The sequence below is a fragment of the Simochromis diagramma genome, unplaced genomic scaffold (assembly GCF_900408965.1).
Source record: "Simochromis diagramma unplaced genomic scaffold, fSimDia1.1 OVJJ01000079.1, whole genome shotgun sequence".
Taxonomy (NCBI): domain Eukaryota; kingdom Metazoa; phylum Chordata; class Actinopteri; order Cichliformes; family Cichlidae; genus Simochromis; species Simochromis diagramma.
Window position 1 is genome coordinate 4,047,645 of NW_024387075.1, and position 21,240 is coordinate 4,068,884.

At 39.1% G+C, this 21,240-nt stretch overlaps 1 protein-coding gene across 4 annotated transcripts in view; it reads right to left on the bottom strand.

Annotated features, from left to right (window-relative positions):
• LOC120742265 (zinc finger protein 609-like) overlaps window positions 1–21,240 on the bottom strand; it is a 76,200-nt gene that overhangs the window by 41,802 nt on the left and 13,158 nt on the right. For 3 of the 4 annotated variants that reach the window (XM_040045492.1, XM_040045493.1, XM_040045494.1), the window contains exon 2: window positions 8,164–9,050. In XM_040045492.1, the coding sequence (XP_039901426.1) occupies window positions 8,164–8,922 (759 nt within the window). In that variant the 5' untranslated portion in view covers window positions 8,923–9,050. The remainder of the gene's footprint in view (window positions 1–8,163; window positions 9,051–21,240) is intronic. The other variant, XM_040045496.1, reaches the window with a different exon arrangement.

Consider the following 21,240-nt stretch of genomic DNA (forward strand, 5'->3'; position numbering starts at 1 on the left):
GCACTTTGCAGACAGAAAAAGAACCCGAAAAAACCTGATGAAAACCTGCCGGTGTGGCTCATTTTAAAGAATCTGATCTACAAAGAACAACCACGACTCTTTCAAAGTCTTCTTTACTCCTGATTGTGCTTACGGTAAAGTCAGTCTTTCCCCATCCTGAATATCAAAAGTGACAACAAATCCCAACAGCGTTCAGTAAGCAGACAGATGGGACACAAATCAAACTCAACACTCACTAAGGTCAAGGTGAACACAGACTGTTTTTGTGAATTGGAAAAGACTTTCCAGTATCAAATATTTCCAAACAGAAAGTCTGCGGTCCCTCTCGACAAGGATTTCCTGTGTAACATGACTATAAACTTTGTGGGCTACAGCATTCTTCTCCTAGCTAAATATGTGAATCAGTGGTCTGGTGTGGAAGAATCGTTTATGCATGCTGGCTTGCGCAGTGACAATTCTCTAATGCAGTCTTCTTGGGTTACAGATGATGAGCAACACATATAGCAATGTTCAGACTCAGTGATGCATAGCAGAAGTAAAACTATATCCGCTCAGACAGGCCCTACAGATGCTCATTGTGATGAAAATACGATAATGAAACTACTGCAAGGAGGTTTTTGAGATAACACTTAAACAACTCCCAAAAAAAAACAGTGTAATATATTTTAAAAATCACTCCACATAAATCATATTACACTGAGGTCCAATGTACATCATGTAAGACACTTGAAGTGATTTGGAAAGATGGAGACTTTTCAGCAGAAGAAGAAAAAAAATACCACAAGTGCAAACAATTTGGACGCCTAAAAAGATTGAAATTGCTTCAGTTTGGCAGGTTTTTGGGTTTGTATCAAATGGCAAGAGTGAGCCAACAATGTTGGAAGCTGTGTGGAAGTTTTGTGGCAGCTTGAGATGGAAATTTATTTTCATCTTAGTATCCGTCCTCAGTATCTACTAACAACTGCTCTAGTCTGCTAATCTCATAAGTATGCTAAAGGAAACAGTAAAATACTAGCTGTTAGGTGTAAAAGTAAATATACATTTAAAATCCTGTTGCAGTGTTTTAAGGTTAAAATATTGAATGCCTACACATCATAAAACACATTACGTGTGTTTTGCTGTAGTTTTTTTGCATTGCTGTGACTGCACTAGTCCTTCTGAGATATACTAGGTTTTTAAATTTTCACTGGTATGTCAGCAAAGGATCGTATACAGTAAGCCTTGAACATGTGTGGTATGCCTGGTATTCATCATAGTCTGCAGCAAAAAGGAATTTCCCCAGGACATGGATGTGAAACTATGTAAAAGTAAATCTGTGGGGCTTTCAATTTCTTAAAAAACAAAAAAACAAACAAAACAAACATTCATTCTAGTTTAAAACTTCTACAAGTTCATTATGTACTTCCTTGATTTTTTAGGCAGTCTTGTGCTTTGTTTTGCCAACAAACTCAAAGCATTACATGTGACAATGAAGGCCGCAGCTAATGGCACACACAGAAAACAATTAATGGTCAAATGGTTTCTTCCTGTTGTAGCAAGGGACTCCCTGAGGCTGCATGCTTGAGACAGACAAAGAGAGTGAGCAGGAATCACAGCACAATGAACTAAAGCTGCTCCATACTACGACATACTGTGAAAGTTTCTGTAGACTCCAACATTACTCATATGATTGTGCTGGATGTAAAACCAGTTGTGACTACAGAGTCTGAATGTGAATTTGATTATTTTTTTCAGAGCATACATTTTATATATATCACTCAAATAGATGAGGAAAAACATGACCTATCATTTTACTGAGAACAAAGGCACGGTTAAGGCCGATGATTAAACAGAGTCATTTCTTTATATTTTGCTAAGAAATATATAGAAATATGTAGTGTTTGATAGTCAGTACTTGGCATGGCCACCTTTATTTATCAATACAGGCTGAACTCTCTTATTCAGCTTTTTTGTAATTTCATTAAGTAGTCTTCAGGAACAGTTCTCCAGGCTTCTTGAAGGACATTGAGAGCTCTTCTTTGGATGTTGGCTGCCTTTTTGTTCTGTTTTCACACTGCTTCAGTAATGTTTTTCCATCTATACTTTAGCCCCTTTTTCACTAGTACCTACTTGGATCGACTGAGCACGGTTCACCACGGTTTTCAGGGTTTCTCATTAGGTGACAGTACCTGGTACCAGGTGCTAATATAGTACCTGCTCGGCCGGGGTTCCAAGCGATACGAGCAGGTGCTAAAATGTGATGTTGTTAGACTGCATGCCACCGATTGGCTGGTCAGTGGCGTCACTCGCTGAGTAATGAGTGTGTCTCGTTCACGAAACTCAAAACCGCCATTTTTGAAACCCGGCAAAGAGGGAAATGAATACAAAAAACAATTTGGTGGTATTCAATTGTAATGGAAAACCATTCGATCCGAGTCAAGTGGTGGTGAGTTGTGGCAAGTCGATCCAAGTAGGTACTAATGGAAATGGGTCTTTTTAACTGCACTGGCAGTATGTTTTAGATCACTGTCATGCTGATAAATGAAGCTGTTGCTTATTAGATTCTTTCCACATGGTAGATCAAAATCTGATGGCACTATTCCATCAGCTTTGACATGATCACTCAAGACCACTGGCTGAAACCATGACAGATGGCTGGAGATACTGCTGTGCGCCTCTCCTGACCTCCTCCCTATATAAATGGCAATTTGAACTCATTCTGGATTTTTTTTTTTCCTTTTCTTATGGACATGACTTTCAGACACTCTTCATCTGCAGCAGATAATGTTTTTTTTTTTAGGTCTGCCTCTGCCCGCCCCCCATCCAGTTTCCTCATATTTTTAAGATGAAATTGCACGCCATGTTGAGATATGCCAAGTTTCTGGCTAGCTGCTTTTTTTTACTGTAACTGCTTTACAAACATAGACGGAACCCATAAACGTCTTGAGACACTACCCAACTGAGATCATGCGGTCAATGTAGAAATTAAACCATCTTTAACCTGCCACTTCCCTAGTTCAAAGTCTGTGATGTCTTCGAGCACCCGAGTGAGAATGTCGCAGGTAATTGTCTGGTAAATTCACAGTGGGTGGGTGGGTGTCCTGTCTCCTCCGGCTTTAAACAAGCAACTCCCTTGCCTAAACTAAACAGTATTTCCAGTAATAAGTGCACAAATAAAGCAGACCATCTCCTATTATATGCTACATGCTAGTAAAGACTGTGGACAATGCCCTGACCCAATTCTCCCAACATTCTCTGTAGTTCATGTGTGAAAACAGCTTAAGTTGAGACAGATTAGTCAGCTGAGCAGTGCAAGGTAATAATTAGTTCACAAGATCTGTCACGTAACCACACTGTAAATCGAAGTATTTAAAGCTCCTGCAGCATTCAGTCCTGCATGTGAAAACGTTTCTGAAAAAACGGGGAAAATAAAGAACAGCACGATGCACAGTTGCACTTTTTCACAGGACAGAAAAGGGAATTATTCTGTTAACAAAGGATTAATTCTCCTCATACAAACACAATTGGCTTTACCAGAACATTAACGGTAAGTTAACAGGCTCTTTTTGCAATGAGCCTGTTGGTGTAATTCGTACCCCTTCTCAAAATAAATCACAGTCCTCCTTCTGTTCCACAGCCTTTAAAATCCCTGGCACTAGTCAAAAGGAATGAGTCGTAACACAAGAGCAACAGTCCATCAGGCACAGGCAAAGAGAAAGAACTCTGCCTTTCTTCTCATGATATCCCTGAACTCACCGAGCTGGACATCAACAGGAATGCAGAGCTGTATTCAGGGCTCTTTCATTCAAGTGCAGTCTTTCCCTTTTCTGCCCACTTTTCAAAGTAGCATTGCCTATGTAATTTTCCATGAGAGCTGCTCCATTTATCAAGGTCGGTGGCACATCGAGGAAGCTGACGAATGCCTCACTCCTCTAGGTTTGTATAATGAGAGGTGGGAGAGTGAGACACACTCAGAGGTAGTTAGCGCTTGTACAAAGGAAGTAGACAAAGAGAAAGCTTTGGGGACCTTTAACTTAGGACATAGGCAATGAAGCCAAGCTATTACACCTCTGCCATGGAGAACAAGATTACTAGTGAGACAGATACTGATTAATGCTTGGATAAGCCATACAAGATCTTTTAAACTAGATCTTTCAGACAAGCTGTAACAAGGTTGACAAATATCCAAATTTGCTTCCTAAGAATCTGCTCTATGGTTAAACTCTACATAATATACACATTCAAGCATAACATTTATATACAAAAAGCATTCAGACTTTGATACAAATGCCATATTACCCTGTAAAGCTTCTGGATGCGATTGGGTAAAAAGGGAAGGCATTAAATAACAGTGTGCAGAAGGCGGATAAGCAAGTACTTTGATGACTAAGGGGAGTTGTGAGTCAGTTCAGTGGTCGTTTTTCACATATTTTTCCCCCCCCATCAGATTTAGTATCAATTTCACAGGCAGTAAAACAAATGTCGTCAGTGGACGCTGAAAGCTGGTGAAATTGGCTTGTGTATGATGAAAAAACAAAAACAGCGTCCAAAATTCACTCAAGTCTGTAAATATTTGGACAGTTGACACTATTTCCAATTTTGCCTCTGTGCACCACCACAGTGGATTTGAAATGAAGCAATCAAGATGTGATTTATGGAATTATGGACAAACCAATGTGATTATAAATCTAAGCACTGTTTTTAATACTTCTCAGTGACTGCCAAAAAACGTTTTGCCAGACATTTACAGAATCCAGCTTCACTCGCTGCTTGTTTCTACAACTTCCTGCCTTTGGTTTAGTCTTCAGTTAGTGAAAACCATGCTTATCTGGGCTGAGGTCTGGGGACTGGAGCAGCCATTTAACATCATTCAGCTTCTCTGCCAAAGAAGCTCTCAGGTTGCGTTGGCTGTTATGTTTCAGGTCATTATCCATCTGTACAGTTAAGTGCCGTCCTATTAGTTTCCATTAGCTGCTATATTTGCCCATGCTATAATACGTTATTCACCATATTTGAGAGAGGATGTACGCTTCGGATCCTGGGCTATTACAAGTCATTTTGTGGCAAAGGTCAGGTCTAATCAGGTCTTTCAGTTCCTGGGTGTTACAAATGGTTTCTATGCTGTGGTAAACCTTTTTTGCTTGCATTCGCGCGCAGGATTTTGTGTAGATGACCTGTACCATGCGTTTCAATTACATGGGAAAAAAAAATGGAGCAGGATGCGCTATGAGAAGAAGAAAAATTAGCACAAGCGTTGCAACGCTCTGGGCAATGTTTGCTGGGGTATTTGGCATTCTGGCATCTGCGTGGATACTTCTTCACAGGTACCACCAACACAAAAGTTACTGCACACGAACCACACATCTCTGAGGTACTTGATCAACAGTTATGTTTACTGAAAGCCAGTAAGGAGAAAAGATTTCAAAACCAACTCTATGTCTACATAAGGATTGATTATGAGCCATGAAAATGAGAAAGGCATAATTGTCTACACTAACAGAATAAAAACTAATGCACAATATAATGTTCAAGCTTGATCTCCTAGTGCTAATCAATACTTGTGGTGTTTACACCACATACAATGGAAAGGAATGCACTAGTGCATTCCTTTCCATTATCTAGCACTTTTCTAATCTTCCCACTCAAAGTGCTTTAGACTAAAATTTAATTATACATTTATACACAGCTTTCTTCTTTATATTTTAAGCACTTTATTTATCTCGCATACACGGTAATGAATGCCTTTGGATTTTAGGTAGACTGCCCAAAGGAAATCCATGTAGGTACAGGAAGACCTCTGTTATTAGACCTCTCTCTGCATTGAATCATACCTGTTATTAATCTCTGTCTCTCTTCCACAGCATGTCTTTTGTCCTGTATTCCTTCTCTCACCCCAACTGGTCGCAGCAGATGGCCCCGCCCTCTCTGAGCCTGGTTCTGCCAGAGGTTTCTTCCCGTTAAAAGGGAGTTTTTCCTTCCCACTGTCGCCAAAGTGCTTGCTCATAGGGGGTCACATGATTGCTGGGGTTTTCACTATATGTATTACTGTAGGGTCTACCATACAATATAAAGCACCTTGAGGCGACTGTTGTTGTGATTTGGCGCTGTATAAATAAAACTGAATTGAATAGAACACGCAAGCTCTGCAGGAATCAGGAACTTCCTTGCTGTGCAGAACACTGATAATCATTGCACCATCATGCCGCCCATGGCAACATTTCTACTGCCAAACAGACCTATCGCAACTGTCGAGGTCTGCATCACTGCGACATGTACATTTAACGCAAAGCTGTAAATCAGGCATTAGGAACAGATGGTGTCCCTAATGAGGTGACCAGTGAGTGCAAACTTGAGCTATTTAACAAAAGGAAATCAATAAAATAAATACATTTAAAAAAATATTTAAAAAGCGAATAAAATATTCCCTGAAGTGGTCCTTACTTACATGTAACAAACAGCAGGTTGTAGCCTACTTCAAATGTGTTTTAACTAGTAATCACTAATGGTTATTTTACAGTTATTATATTAGCTGTGCTATTCACACATCAATCCAAAACAACTTTGTATTAAGAGAGCTAGCAGGTTAATTTCCAGTCAGGCGGCGTCACACATTTGTGTCTCTATCGGTTAAGTCCTAGAAAAGCTCGGGGCTGAAGAGCAGGGCTGAAAGCAGCTTTTGTTTGGTTTTATTCTTTGAGGTTAATGCACTTTTGATGTGTGTGTGTGGTTTTTAAAAACACATCCATTAAACATTGGACACCAAATGAAACTGCTCTTCAAGCCAAAACTGATGAATGCAGCAACGCAATCACATCCCTTTCTTTCCTCCACCATCACACTTTCAAGGATACATTTCATCAAGATCGATATTTAAAAGCAGTTGTGACCCCTCTCCTTTATTCAGCGCAGTGAACCAATTCACGAAACCTTTTCATTCGAAATACATCGCAATTACAGAATTCACATTGAAATTTCCTTTCGCGGCACTCGACAGCTCTACAGCTTGTGCTCATGTCTGGGTGTCCTGGATTTAAGGAATCAAACAGGCTTCCTCACAGCCCATCCCCCATGCCACTTTCAGAGCAGCAGGAAAAACGATGAAGGCGTGCTTTGCACCAGCTCCCTCCCCCACACACTGCTCCACCAGGCATTGCTGGGGCTTGTGGGATTAAGAATGGAACACGATGACAGACAAAAACAGTCCTCAGCACCTCCCTGCTCTGCTGTCTTTTATACTGCAAGAGCATGAAAAGGCTGCTATGAGGCATACAATAGAGACAGTGATAGATCAACTCTATGAGTGAACAAGATAAGTGTGGGTGAATAGCTACACGGATCTTTATATTGTTCCTGTATGACAATGTCAGCGTTGAAATTGTGCGAATAATAAAAAAAACGAAGAAGAAATTTTGACATTTACTTCACTTCACAGGGATTATGTTATGGTTTTGCGTGACAGTGTGCATTACATTTTAGTCAGCCACTGGTACTTTACTGGCTCATGTGAAGCACATAATACCTTTGATTTCAACTGAGGCTTGTTGGCATTTATTTTTAACATGGAATAACCATTTAAAATAAGCAGGCAATTATCAATCCTGCTTTCAAGAACAGGGGGAAAAAACACTGCTGTGTGGGCCATTTCCTGTAGCTGGACTCAGCATCTTATACATCAAGGGTACCCTTTCTCATCGCATGGTAATAAAAGAGAAATCAGCAGTTGGTCTTTTCTTCTGCATCACATGTCAGACTGCTTTGGGGAATGTACATTTCCAAGCCTGCAGAAAGCAACAGGCCCTTATGAGCACAATTTCCAGAAGTCTACAGTATTAAGCACTGCTGTTTTTATTTCTCTATGATAAATAAAGCCAGTGCTGTTTCAAAGATACTTTTCACCTTATAAACAAGGCGAGCATTCTTCTTGCCGACACAGATTTCGATAGAAATAGAAAATATTGTCAAATTTAGCAGGCTTTAGTTAGGATAAAAAAAAAAAACCATGTATGCCAATATGTTTGTTTTTTCTAGGAGACTAATGAATAAAAACAACTTATTTAATGTCAAAGGTACATTTCGCTAAAACGAGAAATTAAAAAATTCTTTTCACAAGGACAAATATAACCCAATCCAGTGATGCCAAACAGATATGTGCAAAGTTAAAAACAAAAATAAAGGAAAACTTACCTTTTCATTTTTTACCTTCTTTAACATCTTGCATTCTCCATTACCATTCTCCACCTCCTCTGGTTCAGTTTTTGTAGTCAGTGCTGGTACTATCCCAACAGGTTCAAGTGCAATATTCCCCATTTGATTGGCATCTGCCAAGTCTGCTGATTGCGTGTTCTCAAAGGATGCGTTACGACTATTTCCCAAAGCAACCTGGGCTTGAGAGACAACGTCCTTCTCTGTGACACCTATTGCAACGACAGGGGCGCCATCTGTTTTGTCCTTCTTGCTTTTCCCACTAGCCCCGTCTTTCTCTTTTTTACCGCCGAGAACACCTCTGGAGGCTTTTCCCACTTTTTCCATGTTCTTCCCAGAGGTGGAATTGTTGCCAGCAGCTGCTGCACTTGCTGCTGTGCCTGTTGGCTCCCCTTGAGTCCGCCCTGTAGTTTCTTTTTTACCCCCATCTCCAGCTGAAGCTTTGTTATTATTGTCTTTAGAGTTCTTACTGCGCTTGTATTTGGATTTACTTTCCTTGCCTTGAGAGCCAGACACTGGACTAACAAACCTGATGTTGTCAGGCAATGCCGCAACTGCACTTGGTGGTGCCGCCATACCGTCCTTGGTGCCAGACATCTCAAGTTTGTCCTTCTCTAAGTCAGCGTCAAGGTCAATAATCAGATTTCCAACACCGATATCCCACTCATCCCCGCTGTCGTAAGTGTCCACCGCATTAGAGTCCACACCTTTCCCGCCTGCAGTGCCACCACTTAGGGACATTTTAGTGCCAACGGCCCAGGATTGCCTCAGTGAGGTCCGACACCCTCTTAGACGGTTGGGACACAGGGGCAAGGGTTAGAGAATCCTCACGGTCTACTTGTTCCTGTCCCATTTAACCACATTTTACCCTAGAAAAAACAGAAGCAAGAAAACACATACATTAATCTCATATTTCAGACACAAAAAATAACAGTACTATAACTCTGTGCTATAGTATTATATACATGAACACAGCATTTCAGTGGATACAAAAAAAAATATTGTTTGATCATGAGCCAGTAATTCTCTGATGATCACCGTGCAAACCACTATGGTAATACCCACTGGTGTGACAGCGCTGCTCGAAACCCTCTCTTCATAATCACTTCCCACAGTCGTCATGGCAACCATGGGAAATGTAGCCTAAATCCTGCCTTGACAGCCAAGGTGGCCCCACTGTTCTGAATGACTGGCTCTCTTTTCACAAGCCACTGCTGATAGTGCCACTGCTGATAAATAAGAAGTAGCTGGCCTCACACTCCCCCGCATGGTTTATGGAGCCGTGCCTTTTCAACTCAATAGTACAATGGTAATCTTGAACTAACAGAGGAGCTTAAAAGCATGAATGAACCAGTGTACGTCTCAGGAGAACACCAGTTTGTTGTATTTGCTTACACAATGTAGCCTAAAGGTCATCACTTTTTTATATCTTTGGGCAAATAAATATGACATTCTTGAACAGATCTTAGCTGTATCCATTTGTGGACGTAGTGCAGATCAAAATGGTCAGAAAAGAATGTTTAAAAATTCTTTTCTCAAAACAGAACTCAAATCTGGGTTTGAAAAAGGTAAGATAGTTATATAAATCTTTTTGTATAAAGATACAAGTTTTTTGTTCTTGTTTTTTCCTCTGGAGTTTCAGGAAAAAAAAGATGTGAGCTCAATGTGAAAATCAAGCTGTTAGCGTGCTTGTTGTGAGTGGGCGACTGTGAAAAGAGGTTATTATTTACTATAAGAAACACTGAAAGTCTGCTAGGAGCTTTGTAAAGTACAACGATGTCTCCGTGTAATTAACCAATGCACAGCTTCACACAGTTTTACAGTTAGGTAGTTGTATTTTGACACTAAAGTAATAACTTGCCATTAGCTCAGTATTAGCAACAGGTATATAGGGGCTATGTATGACTACATTTATATGAAAATGGTGATTAACAATAGTGACTAAAACTAAGGTGCAGAAACACAACTTAAGGTCAGCATGAAGTTGAAGCTATGTAGTAATACTAATGTAATGAATGGAGATATGTGTAAAATAACCGAAATAAAACAATGCTAATAATAGAAGCAAATAATGATGAGTTCATACAGATTGTGTTTACATATTATAGGCTATTAAAAATATCTTAGTATTGTATCACATAAAAATATATCCTCAGAGGAAGTCAAATATTATAATCATTATAATACAATGTTGAATTTCATGCTTATGTCCCAAACATCTATTCCTGCTTAAAGTGCTCCTTTAAAAATTATGCTTATTGCTACAACTATTTACGGTCAGGTGGGTCTACAAAATGATTAGCTTTCATTTTCTGCTACATTTCATAGTAAAATTATGCTTCAGCTACATCTAATTATCTGCCAGTCAAATTAGCTTGGACCTAACCTTCTCAGAAATGTAAATGTGTCGCTGAGATGCAAACTGCAACAGCTGCAGTTTGGTCGGCAGCAATATGTCGTGTAGCAAACAGATGTAAATGTTGCATGGGATGTTCTGTGAAAATTTATGTATATTGTAAATGCAAGTAGTAGTAGTAGTGGAGTAAAAATGTAAAAAGAAAATTTGATTAAAATCCAGAATAAAATTTGCTATACGGATTCAGCAAACCTTTTTCACAATCAATCAATCAATGCGTAAATGAACAACTGGCATTAAACAGTGCTTCTATAAAGGTGAGTCAAGAACTGATGAAAATCAAGGACATCATTCACAGTGTGTTACTAGAGATATCAAACTCTGCCAGTTAAAAAAAATAAATGGCAAGAAAGCATTTTACTTTTACTTTATTCATAAAACCTATAAATTTATAATGCAGACTTTTTTAAAAAAAAAAACACACACAAACCAATATAATTAAAATTCACATCTGAATGTTGGACTTCTACTCATGTGTATTTGGCTCATTTGAATCCTGTGGCATCCACCAAGAACTGTGACAGCACCCAAAGAGATTACATGGAGATATTAGCATATTTTCTGCCTCATTACTGCTGGTAGTACAATTAAATGAAATAAATGTTTCTATAATGGAAGAGCTCAAAGAATTATTCTTTATACCAAATTATCCAGTTATGACACATACCCACACAAGACTATATTTATAAGTTCAGTTACACCCTCCTCAGGGGGGAAAAAAAATCTAAAGGATGCAGCACAGATGCTGGTGCACACTTACACCTACCAGCTCATTTTAACATGTACCCTGACTTAGCTCCTTCAAGAAAAACAGTGGAAACATCACAGCTGGATCACACAATACACACATCTCGTTCTGTTAAATGATCACCCCCAGCAGTGACGGAGGTAAAACTGTTGAGCAATCATTTGATCGCTGCTTACTCCTCACAGATGGCTCCCCAAAGGAACGACCATCAGTGACAGGTTTTGGAGGGGCGGAGTGATGCAGCTGTCCCTATATGACTGGGTAAACAGTTGTGAGGTCTAATTTGCCCAACACCTCGACAAAAGAGAGGTTGTAACTCTAGTGGCAGTTGACCCACTGTACTGCCCCTTTTGCTGGAGCTGCAGCGCAAGCCCCTTTTGAAAAAGCTGCACTGAGGAAATGTCCCAAAGAGTGGCCCATTGAGTGAAAGGCATGCAGGCTGTGTAACTCCCACAGTGCTTGCACCCCCAGCCTCCTCCCACCCCCTTTTTTTTTTTTCCTTTCACAGATCCAATTTCATTCAGCTATCTATTAGAGGCCATGTAGGGGTGATTTAGCCTTGAGAGTGTAGAAAAAGGACAGCGGGTTGTGATTTCTGGATTATTTCATGTGGAACACAGCTAATTCAGATTTGACATAATGTGGTTTTTCTACATGTGACTGCTAGAGTATGTGTCTGTAAACAAGGCTCTGAAAATGACTACTGAGGCACCGGCCAGCCTCATTTTCCCTTTTTTTGCTTACCAAGTGTGGCAGACAGAAGCAATACAATGGAAAGGTGAAAAATAACACACAGACACAATGGGAAATATGACAAGTGACTCTATTATTACTACCTGTAACTGACAGAGAAAATATGACTGCACTATTAAGGGCTCAAATGAGGGCAATTCTCCAAAATCTGACAAAAATAGCTGGCAATGGACGTCACACATTTTAAATCAAAAGTCAGAGCAGGTAATTATTGTTTGATAGCACAGACAGCCAGATAAGGACTCAGCTAAGGCATAAATGAGACGTGCCCTTAAATTAAGCATGATTATCTCTGCTAGGAACCTTCTTACTGTATCCTACTATCACAAACCCAGAGATCCTTGAGACACATGGCAACGAAAACCCATTCATTTAGATTATTGCATCCCATGATAAACACATATTTAATAGCACTACCAGTGGGGCCCAGGGCATTGTTTGTTGCAGCTCCTGGTATAATAACAATAAAAAAAGCTTATATAATGCTATAATGGTTTCTTTTTTTTTTTTTTTTATTGAGGTGCATACTTAGTCATAATGATTATTACCTCATCCTGAACTCAGTGCACCACATCTTATTAAGGACTGAAAGATGTTTCTCCAGAGTTGCTCTAAATTGTCGTGCAGGGCTGGAGGAGAGATTTGGTTTACCATATCTCACAGAGAAGAACACCTGCAAAATCTCAAATGCATTCCCTGCATAGCTGTGACTCTCTATATCAAGCACTGAATGTTTGAACAGTGAGGGATATCCAGTAGCACTTGTGCTAGGAAAATGCACCACGCGCATTCACTTCATATTTCATTCGTGTAGCTGACAAAAAAAAAAAAAAAAAAAAAAAAAAAAACGGAAAAAAACTCAGCTCCACTGTCCACATCCTAAAATTGATCATATTGCCGCTTTAATTCTCAGTTTCAAATTGTATAACAGGTGAACAAAATGCAGTGAGCATAATGACCCAAAACAAGGGAGCATCAAAATGTGTATGCATATTACTTTTACAGTATTGTGGAAACTAAAAGCTGAATTAAGAGAAGGAATCTGAGTGATCTGGGTGTGTAACAGTGTGTTAATCTATATTACATTAGAACCCTCTCTCTCTTTTTTCCATTGGTTGAACACAATGTTTTGTTTTTCCCCTTTTACATTTAGCGTTGTTTGACTTTCACATGCTTTGGCTGCTCCATATGTTTCTGGATTGCAGTCTTCCAATTGTGCTATAGTTAATTTGATGGTTGTGTAACTTCTTGCCTGCTTCTTCTATTGTGCAGCAGTAGTTCAATAACAAGATGTTTCCTTTAACGGAAAAAGTCTCCAGCAACTAGCTCCATTTAAAATGACTGCTGAACCCACTTTTAGCTGCTCAAATATAATTAAACAAATGGAAAGAATCACAATTGAGGACTGCCTTTACTCTGAAACCAACATTATTCTGAGGTTTCTTTTAACTGCCTTTATTTTGTGTGTTTTAGTTCAGGTGTCTTTTTGTATTTAATTTATCTCCAACAGGTGAGATGCATGTTCCACTAGATTGTGATCAAGTGACTGACTTCCTATTGAAGAATATTCCACTTCATTACCTTCAAAAGCGCCCGGATTGCTTGCACGGTGTTTTGGGTCAGTTTCCATCTGTACTGTGAAGTAGCGTCCCATCTACTTTGCTACGTTTGGCTGAATCTAAACAGACAGTATTTTCTTTGTACACTCTGGATTATCCCACTGCTTTTGTCATCTGTCACACCATCAATAAACACCAGTGACCCAGTACCGCTGGAAGCCATGTCCAGTCTAATCTGGTCTTTTGGCTCTTGGTTTGTACCTTAAGGTAAACCCTCTGCAGTTCTTTTTGTGAAGTCTTCCCTTTATGCTATGCTTAGATAATGATATGCCAACCTCCTGGAGAGTTGTCTTCACCTGACTGCATGCTATGAAAGCAATTTTGTTTCCTTTGGAAAGGCTCCTGTGATCATGCACCACTGTTCCCTTCATCTAATGGCCAGGTCTCTATATACTGCCAAGCCCAAGCTCTCTCTCTCTCTCTGGAAAAAAAACCCAAACTTTTAACTGGTCACCTTTAATGTTGCGCCTGCAGTTTAGGTTTTGCAGTTCCTTTGATTGCACAATGCTGACTCACAGAAAAATCCACAGCTGGAATAAACTACAGACTCTCTCACTGCTCAGCTGATCAAGATATAATGGAGGAATAACCGCTACCTGTGCACAAAAAAGGTTCTGAGTCAGCTAACCAACAACATTTGGCTCTTGGGAAAAAAAAAAAAGAAAAAAGAAAAAAAAAGGAATGGGAATCCTTGGGTTGAGCCCTCCAGGAGCATCTTCCTTGGAGGGCTCAACCCTTTTCCCCAGTCAAGTCTGTCCCGTGTTTAGCAAAGTGAAAATAAAATAAAATAAACAATAAAAGGTGAATCAAATAGACCATTACGGCAAGGCTGGGATGGTCCATTTGGTAAAGTAAATCCGTTGGGCATCTTTCTTCGCCTTTAGACAATAATTCTGATGGCAAAAGAGCAAAACGGGACAGGCCAGAAAAAAAAAAAAAAAAGAATGGGCCACACATTGTAACTGCAGTTACATTTGAACAAAAACTGTGTCAAGGTTTACATATATTCGGAAACAGCTGACCATTCTCTGAAATACGCAGAAATAATTTGTCCATGACAGGAAAAAAGAAAGAAAAGAAAAAGAATACTGGGAAATAAGATAAACAGTAACAAGGCTCCCTTAGAATCTGTTCCTAATATTCTGCCTAGCAACACCACTGTGCCGTTTAGCTTATGGCTGAAATTGATTGTACTGTAACACAGAAGCAGAGTATAGCAAATAAACACTCATTTGCATGCTTACTTCTTCTAAATTATTATTAAACCAAACAATGGCACATAAATCCGGTGCAAAAATAATGGTAATGGTAATTGGCTGCCCCCCATATCACAGAATGTATAGGTCCACTTATTAGTGATGTCGATGCTCCTGGCTAGCTTCACATCCGAGGGAAAATCTTTGATTTGCAATAACATAATTTAGTATTGCAATGACAGTTTGCCTTGTGATAAATAAACAAATACTGAATATAAAGTCCACTTCAGCATTGGCATTCTCTAATCTTTCCATATTCAAGGCTTAGCTACTGGCCAGGTATATAAAGCTATAAATATAATAAATTCTTAATATCCAGGTAGGTTCAGAAAGATCTGCCAGATCTTCATTCTAGTTTGTTCAGATGGCAATTTAGTGCACTGTGGTTGTGTAAGACTTTTTTTTTTTTTTTTTTACTCGAGGATCTTCAGACAGCACTAACAGTAACAAATGTAACTGTTATTAACCAGAGTTAAACCTGATTTTTGACTTGACTATGTTGTCTCCACCATTTGCTGTAACGAATGTGGTAACAAACAGTAGAGAACATCAAGCACAGTTTTGTTTGTCCATTTGATCTGGGAATTGATTAAAAAACTGTTGTCATAATAGTAGGGAAACCCAACCGTTTAACCGGATGTATTCAGCCCTGATTGGTGTGATATGTCACATATTCACATGCCTTGTTTAGATGTCTGCGGCGTGTTAAAAAAAAAAAAAAAAAAATCTTATGGCTTTAACTGCTAGTAGAAGCCCAACATGACAAAAGAAGACCAACTTGAATGCTTACTTTGTCTTGTAAAATGTCATTATGGATACTTTGGGCAGAAGGGTGGAGGTGGGGGGTTAAAACCCAACGCCTACAGATGTTCTCAGATCTTCTTAATTTCACTCAGGGCGCGCATTCACAAACTAACCTCTGTGTAATTGGATTGTGTGCTTGAGCTGATTATCAAAAAATAAACACTAGCAGCCAATCAAAGTGATGGGAATCAGGAGTCTGTGGATCAGCCAGCATCTTGAGCAGTAAAGAGGCCAACAACAGTAACTCACAATGCTAAGCAAATGGAGGCTCACTAGACAGCTGCCTTCCATATGAGTGAAGATAAATTTTACAATCTCCCATTTCTAAAAGGTTGAGTTTTTTTTAATTAATACATTATACTCAACACTCTATAACCTCTTAATATAAAGTCTTCCAGTCTTTTCTGCAGTAGTCTTCCACGATTTCTGGACTGGCAGAACAATGACTCAGACCAAACCAGATGTAGAAGAGCTGCTGTTGGGCAGCAAAACTTAAAGCTCTTACACAACGCCGCTTTAAAAACTATATTGTCCACAGTAGTGTTCCAGTAAAATGGGTTAGGTGACAGAACAGAAGTAACACTCCTTTACATCTTGCATCAATGTCACATCAGTACATAAACACTAAGGTGGACAAATAAGGCAACGTAGTCATCATTTGATCACAGCTGAAATGCCAACGTAAATGTTAAACCTGACTACAAATATTTACCTCTGCTGCCCCACAGACTGTTTTGGAATATTAAATAAATAAAATCTATTATGTGATCAACTACACTGACATTTAAACTATTTGCTCACAGAAAAGGTTAGATGCATTAGGAAACTGACTTCTTGACATTACACCCTCTCAGCACCGTATCCGAGCAGGTGTATTAACGCGTGCACAAAAACCAAGACAAGCCTTTGCAGATTCCAGGAGACAACATTTTATTTTTGCTGCGACTTATTGTAGATGTCAGGGCAAAACAGGGAGGAAAAAAATCATTTAAAACTATTGAACCTTTTATTTATGACCACTTCTGCAAGATGATTGCACAGGTCACCTGAGACAACCCTTCCCAGTCTGACTTGGACTGACTGCAATCACTCCCAGAGAGATTTTGAAGGTTTCCTAATAATTACTGTCTGATTGATGAATGCAGACATGCAAATATGTTGCCACCAGTCAGATTAAGACTTTGTTAATAAGCACTTGAGGAAACTCGAATATTTGGCATATCACAAAATATACCGACAAGAGCAACACATTCATTATTAACTTAAGTGATCCATTATTACTGGGACAAAACTGACCAGGCTTAGTGTTCACTCTCATTGTAAGTTCCACGTGTGGCAGGCTTATTTTTCTGTGACCACACAAACAGCAGATTCTGGCAGCGAGTTAATACATCCTGCATGATTAATAAAATTGGCATAGTGTTCGCCCTGCTTTGAAGACCAACTCTGCACTGGTGCGTTGTCAAACCGTTCCAACGTGTGCCTCGCTAAAGCTCTTGCATTTTTGTTCCAGAAGGAAATGTGAATGGACTTCTGAGTGTTTAGCTCACAGCTGATAACCAAACCAACAGAACATCATGCCAGTTCTGCATTGTTGTACCTTTACAAATCAGTCTAACTTCAGTGCCAATCACTCATATCAGTAACGGTACAAACTTTTCAAGCAACTGTTACAAGAAGAAACCAAATTCCTTAATTATAAAACCTTATTGTTAGTAGTATCTATTTAAGGCAGATGACTGCAGTAATAGGGGAAATGTCATGGATGGAAAAAAATGACATCTTGAAGTGACATGTCTAATAGTGGGGAAATGGTAACTGCCAACGGATTCAGCTGGGGGCTATACAAAAATCTACTCGCCTAGTGAAGCCACTGTAATTATGTTGTATGCTTAAACAAAGCATTTTGAGATGATCGCTCTGCACAACAAAAGCTGCCAGATTAAAGAAATGAAAAATGGCACAACAGACGGGGCTAACAACTACTTTAATTTTTATAAGGTGCTGCATTTTTACAGCTTACGCCCCTCCCCCTCCTTTGATAGTGATATCAATAGATTAAAAGAAAGAATAAAGCCTTGATCTGGAGGTTTAAGTACTTGACAGATTAAGGCAACTCTGCGTGAATTGTAATCAAATTGAGATAAACATCAGGCTTGAACTATTCGAAATAAACATATGCCTCAGATGATTCAAAGCTACAGAACATCAAGTGCGTTTACGGTCATTTGATAACGGAAATGCTTGCCCCAGTAAATCAAATTCTTCAGCCTGTCACAAAGTATTAGTGAAATGCTCTTAGAAATAACCTCAGCACAGTGTTAACACTATTCACCGCTATTCATGGAAAAGAAAACATCAATAAAAATGCACTAAAAGATCATCTGAATTTTGTCAAGTAGTCAAAGAGTGGTGGGTACTTTAAAAGGAAATTAGACTCACCTAAGAGAAGAAATAAATACTCACACTGTGGCTTGTCTGTGGTTAGAGCTGATGCAGAGAGCGAAAAGAACACGCACACGTTGGCAAGAGAGTAAGAAACCCCCAATCCTAAAACACTGACAAAGAGCCATATTGATTTTTCCTCTGCTCAAAGAGGACTCGAGCAGAAACAAGAGCAACTCCATTAACATGCCGAGCCATTCCACTATGCCATGATTTCTGAATTACCAACGCTAGTCTCTAAGATTCTCAAAACACTTCTAATTATCTCTGCTCTCTCCGTTCTATAATTGAGGCACTCTGTCTCAATGGAAGCTGATGTAGCGGCAGTCGCGGCATCTACTGTGGCACTCTTCTTTGCGTCCATGGTCAGCTGCACAATAGGCACACTGACTGCGCAATCTCCTAATGGAGAGACTTTAGGGTTGATATTGCTAAGGAATTTTAAGTAATATATTACTGCATCCATCTATATGTTTGCACGTGGGGTACAGGAACACTTCAAGATGACAATTATTCATCTAGCCTGTCATCTCTGCACACCAACATGAAAGTGGAACGTTGTCACAAATACCACACCAGGGGCTTTATCACCTATTTAGCAGTGAAAGATACAAAGAACATCTTATTACTTAAAAGAACACACTAAACCAATACTCTGCATTTCATTAAAAATAACTACTTAGCATTAAGCCTCATATAGAACAGGGTTGAGTGATATGTTCTACTAACCAGCACTTTGTGGTAGAACAATATAATCTAGACAGTTAATAAAATAAAGCAGCCCAATTCAACTTTCAATTCTTTTTATAACACACATGTAAAATCTTCTAACGCCTAAAAACTACCAGCTGCGAACTCTGAATCACCAACAGCTGATATATCTGTTCAATCCCCAACACTAACAAGTCAATGAGAACAGCTGCACAAAGACATCTAGGCTGTTTTCTCCTTTTATTTAAAATGTGTACAACACTCATGGTGGAATTGTTTCCAATATCTTAAAATGTCAGTGGAAAAAATAAAAAATAAGACCAATCACAGCTTTGTTTATCAGTCTTCAAAGAGCTACACAGACTGCACAAACAAGGACAAAGCGGTAAAATTAGAATGTTAATACTGCAGGACAAACTGCCTTGTTTAAGAGTAACATCTCCTCTGTGGTAATGATGATTGACTTCGACAACATTACATTCCTCCACAAGGTAGTGAGATTTAAAACACTCGATGGAGCCCTTTAAGCCAAAACAGAAAAAAAAAGATGGTTCCATTTGCATTACAATGCAACAGTATATTTAGCATCTGAGCTGTTTAAACACTGAAACAGAAGGGACCATAGCAATAACTTCTGTGGTAATATCAGTTAGAGCTGATGAAGAGGCTCCCCTTGACGCAAAACGGTCTTCTTTCTATAGGGGTTCAAGATAATTCAACAAAGAGTATGAAATTTCATTCCACAGCTCTGGTAGTCTAATCAAGCCTAAACTAATTTGGTTACAGACAGACTGTTGGCAAGTGACAACCACTCAGCAAGACTGTGAGATAAAAAGGATCAAGTAGTACATTACAAAGAGCTGCTTAGCAACATTATCGAGTACATCAAACACAAACTAGACAAAATCAAGTGCAATCTAGACATATCTTTTTTGACTGCTATCACTTGAATAATTTCTAAATGAAACTGGTTTACTAATGCTTATTGCAATGGTAGAGCACAAACTCATTAAACGAAACTAAATTATTCAGACGAAAGAGAATAACAAGTGTAGATAAGAGAGCTCTTGAAGTGCTTTGTGTTGACTTTAGGTCGACATCTACAACCCCACCAAAGCAAGATATGCGATGTTGGTAAAATGAAAACCTCAGGGTATGTTCGCGTTACGTGTTTGCTGTGCTGAATTTAATGTCTGGTCTTGACTATCTGTCTTACTTTGCTGTCAACATAGTGTTCCTACATGACAATCAAAGTGGGAAAAGATGACATTTTGTCATACTAGGTGCCAAAAGATCCACGTCCATCAACAGAGGTTCAAAAATAGACATATTCAAAACCAAAAAAAAAAAGTAAACAAACATTAAGTGGAAGCAACTTCCTGATTGGCAGTGTTTTTAATCCAAATACCATAAATACTAAATACTTAAACAGGAGCTCAGTAGAGAAATGCACACAAGGCCAAATGATAGAAAGTGTATCCAAGAGCACCAGCATTTCAGTATTTTAATAACATTTATCAAGAGGACTAGTCCATACAACTTAATAACATCTACTGGTAAGCACACAGACATCAGCCCTTTTCCTCAATATCATTTTCACTTGTGCTCAGTTGCTTTCGACATGATGGGGTATGATTTCTGTTTAATGGGCATTTTCTTTTCAGCACCTCGTTGCCTTTTTAGAGATGGTCTTAAACTTGAGTCAGTGAGCTGTTGAAAATAAACAACCCAGGCTTTAGCAGTAGGAAATCAGCCTTTTATCTTCTTCTTTTTTTATTTTGCTTAGGAAGTCTGCACACTGAGTGAAATGACCCTGAAATATCTAAGTGAAATCTCTAAGAGCTGGCTGAAATCTCAAAATGCAAGGAGAGGTCATTCAATGCTTTCTTTATCATCTCCTTTAGCATTGGATATACACTGGATACACCCAGCAATCCTTTAGGACAACAAAGCATCTAATTCTATATTTAATTTCTTGTAGCAGCAGCTTTCAAAGTGGGGTGATGTCAATAAGGCACACAGGTCATGCACATGACCTGTGGAAACTTAATGTTTCCATATACTAAACTATAAATATGTTGTTAAACCCACAGTCAAACCATGGTGGTTAGTGCTCTATAAATAAAATGATCACAGTGCATGCACAGATGTGAACTACATGAACTAATACCTACCCCCACACATTAGTCTAACCTTTAAGGCAAGAATAAGAAACATTACAAAACAAATACGCAATAAAAACTCTGTAATGTCATAGATGTTGGTCCCTACTACCCAAAAGCTTTATGCCAGCTATGCGGTCACAAT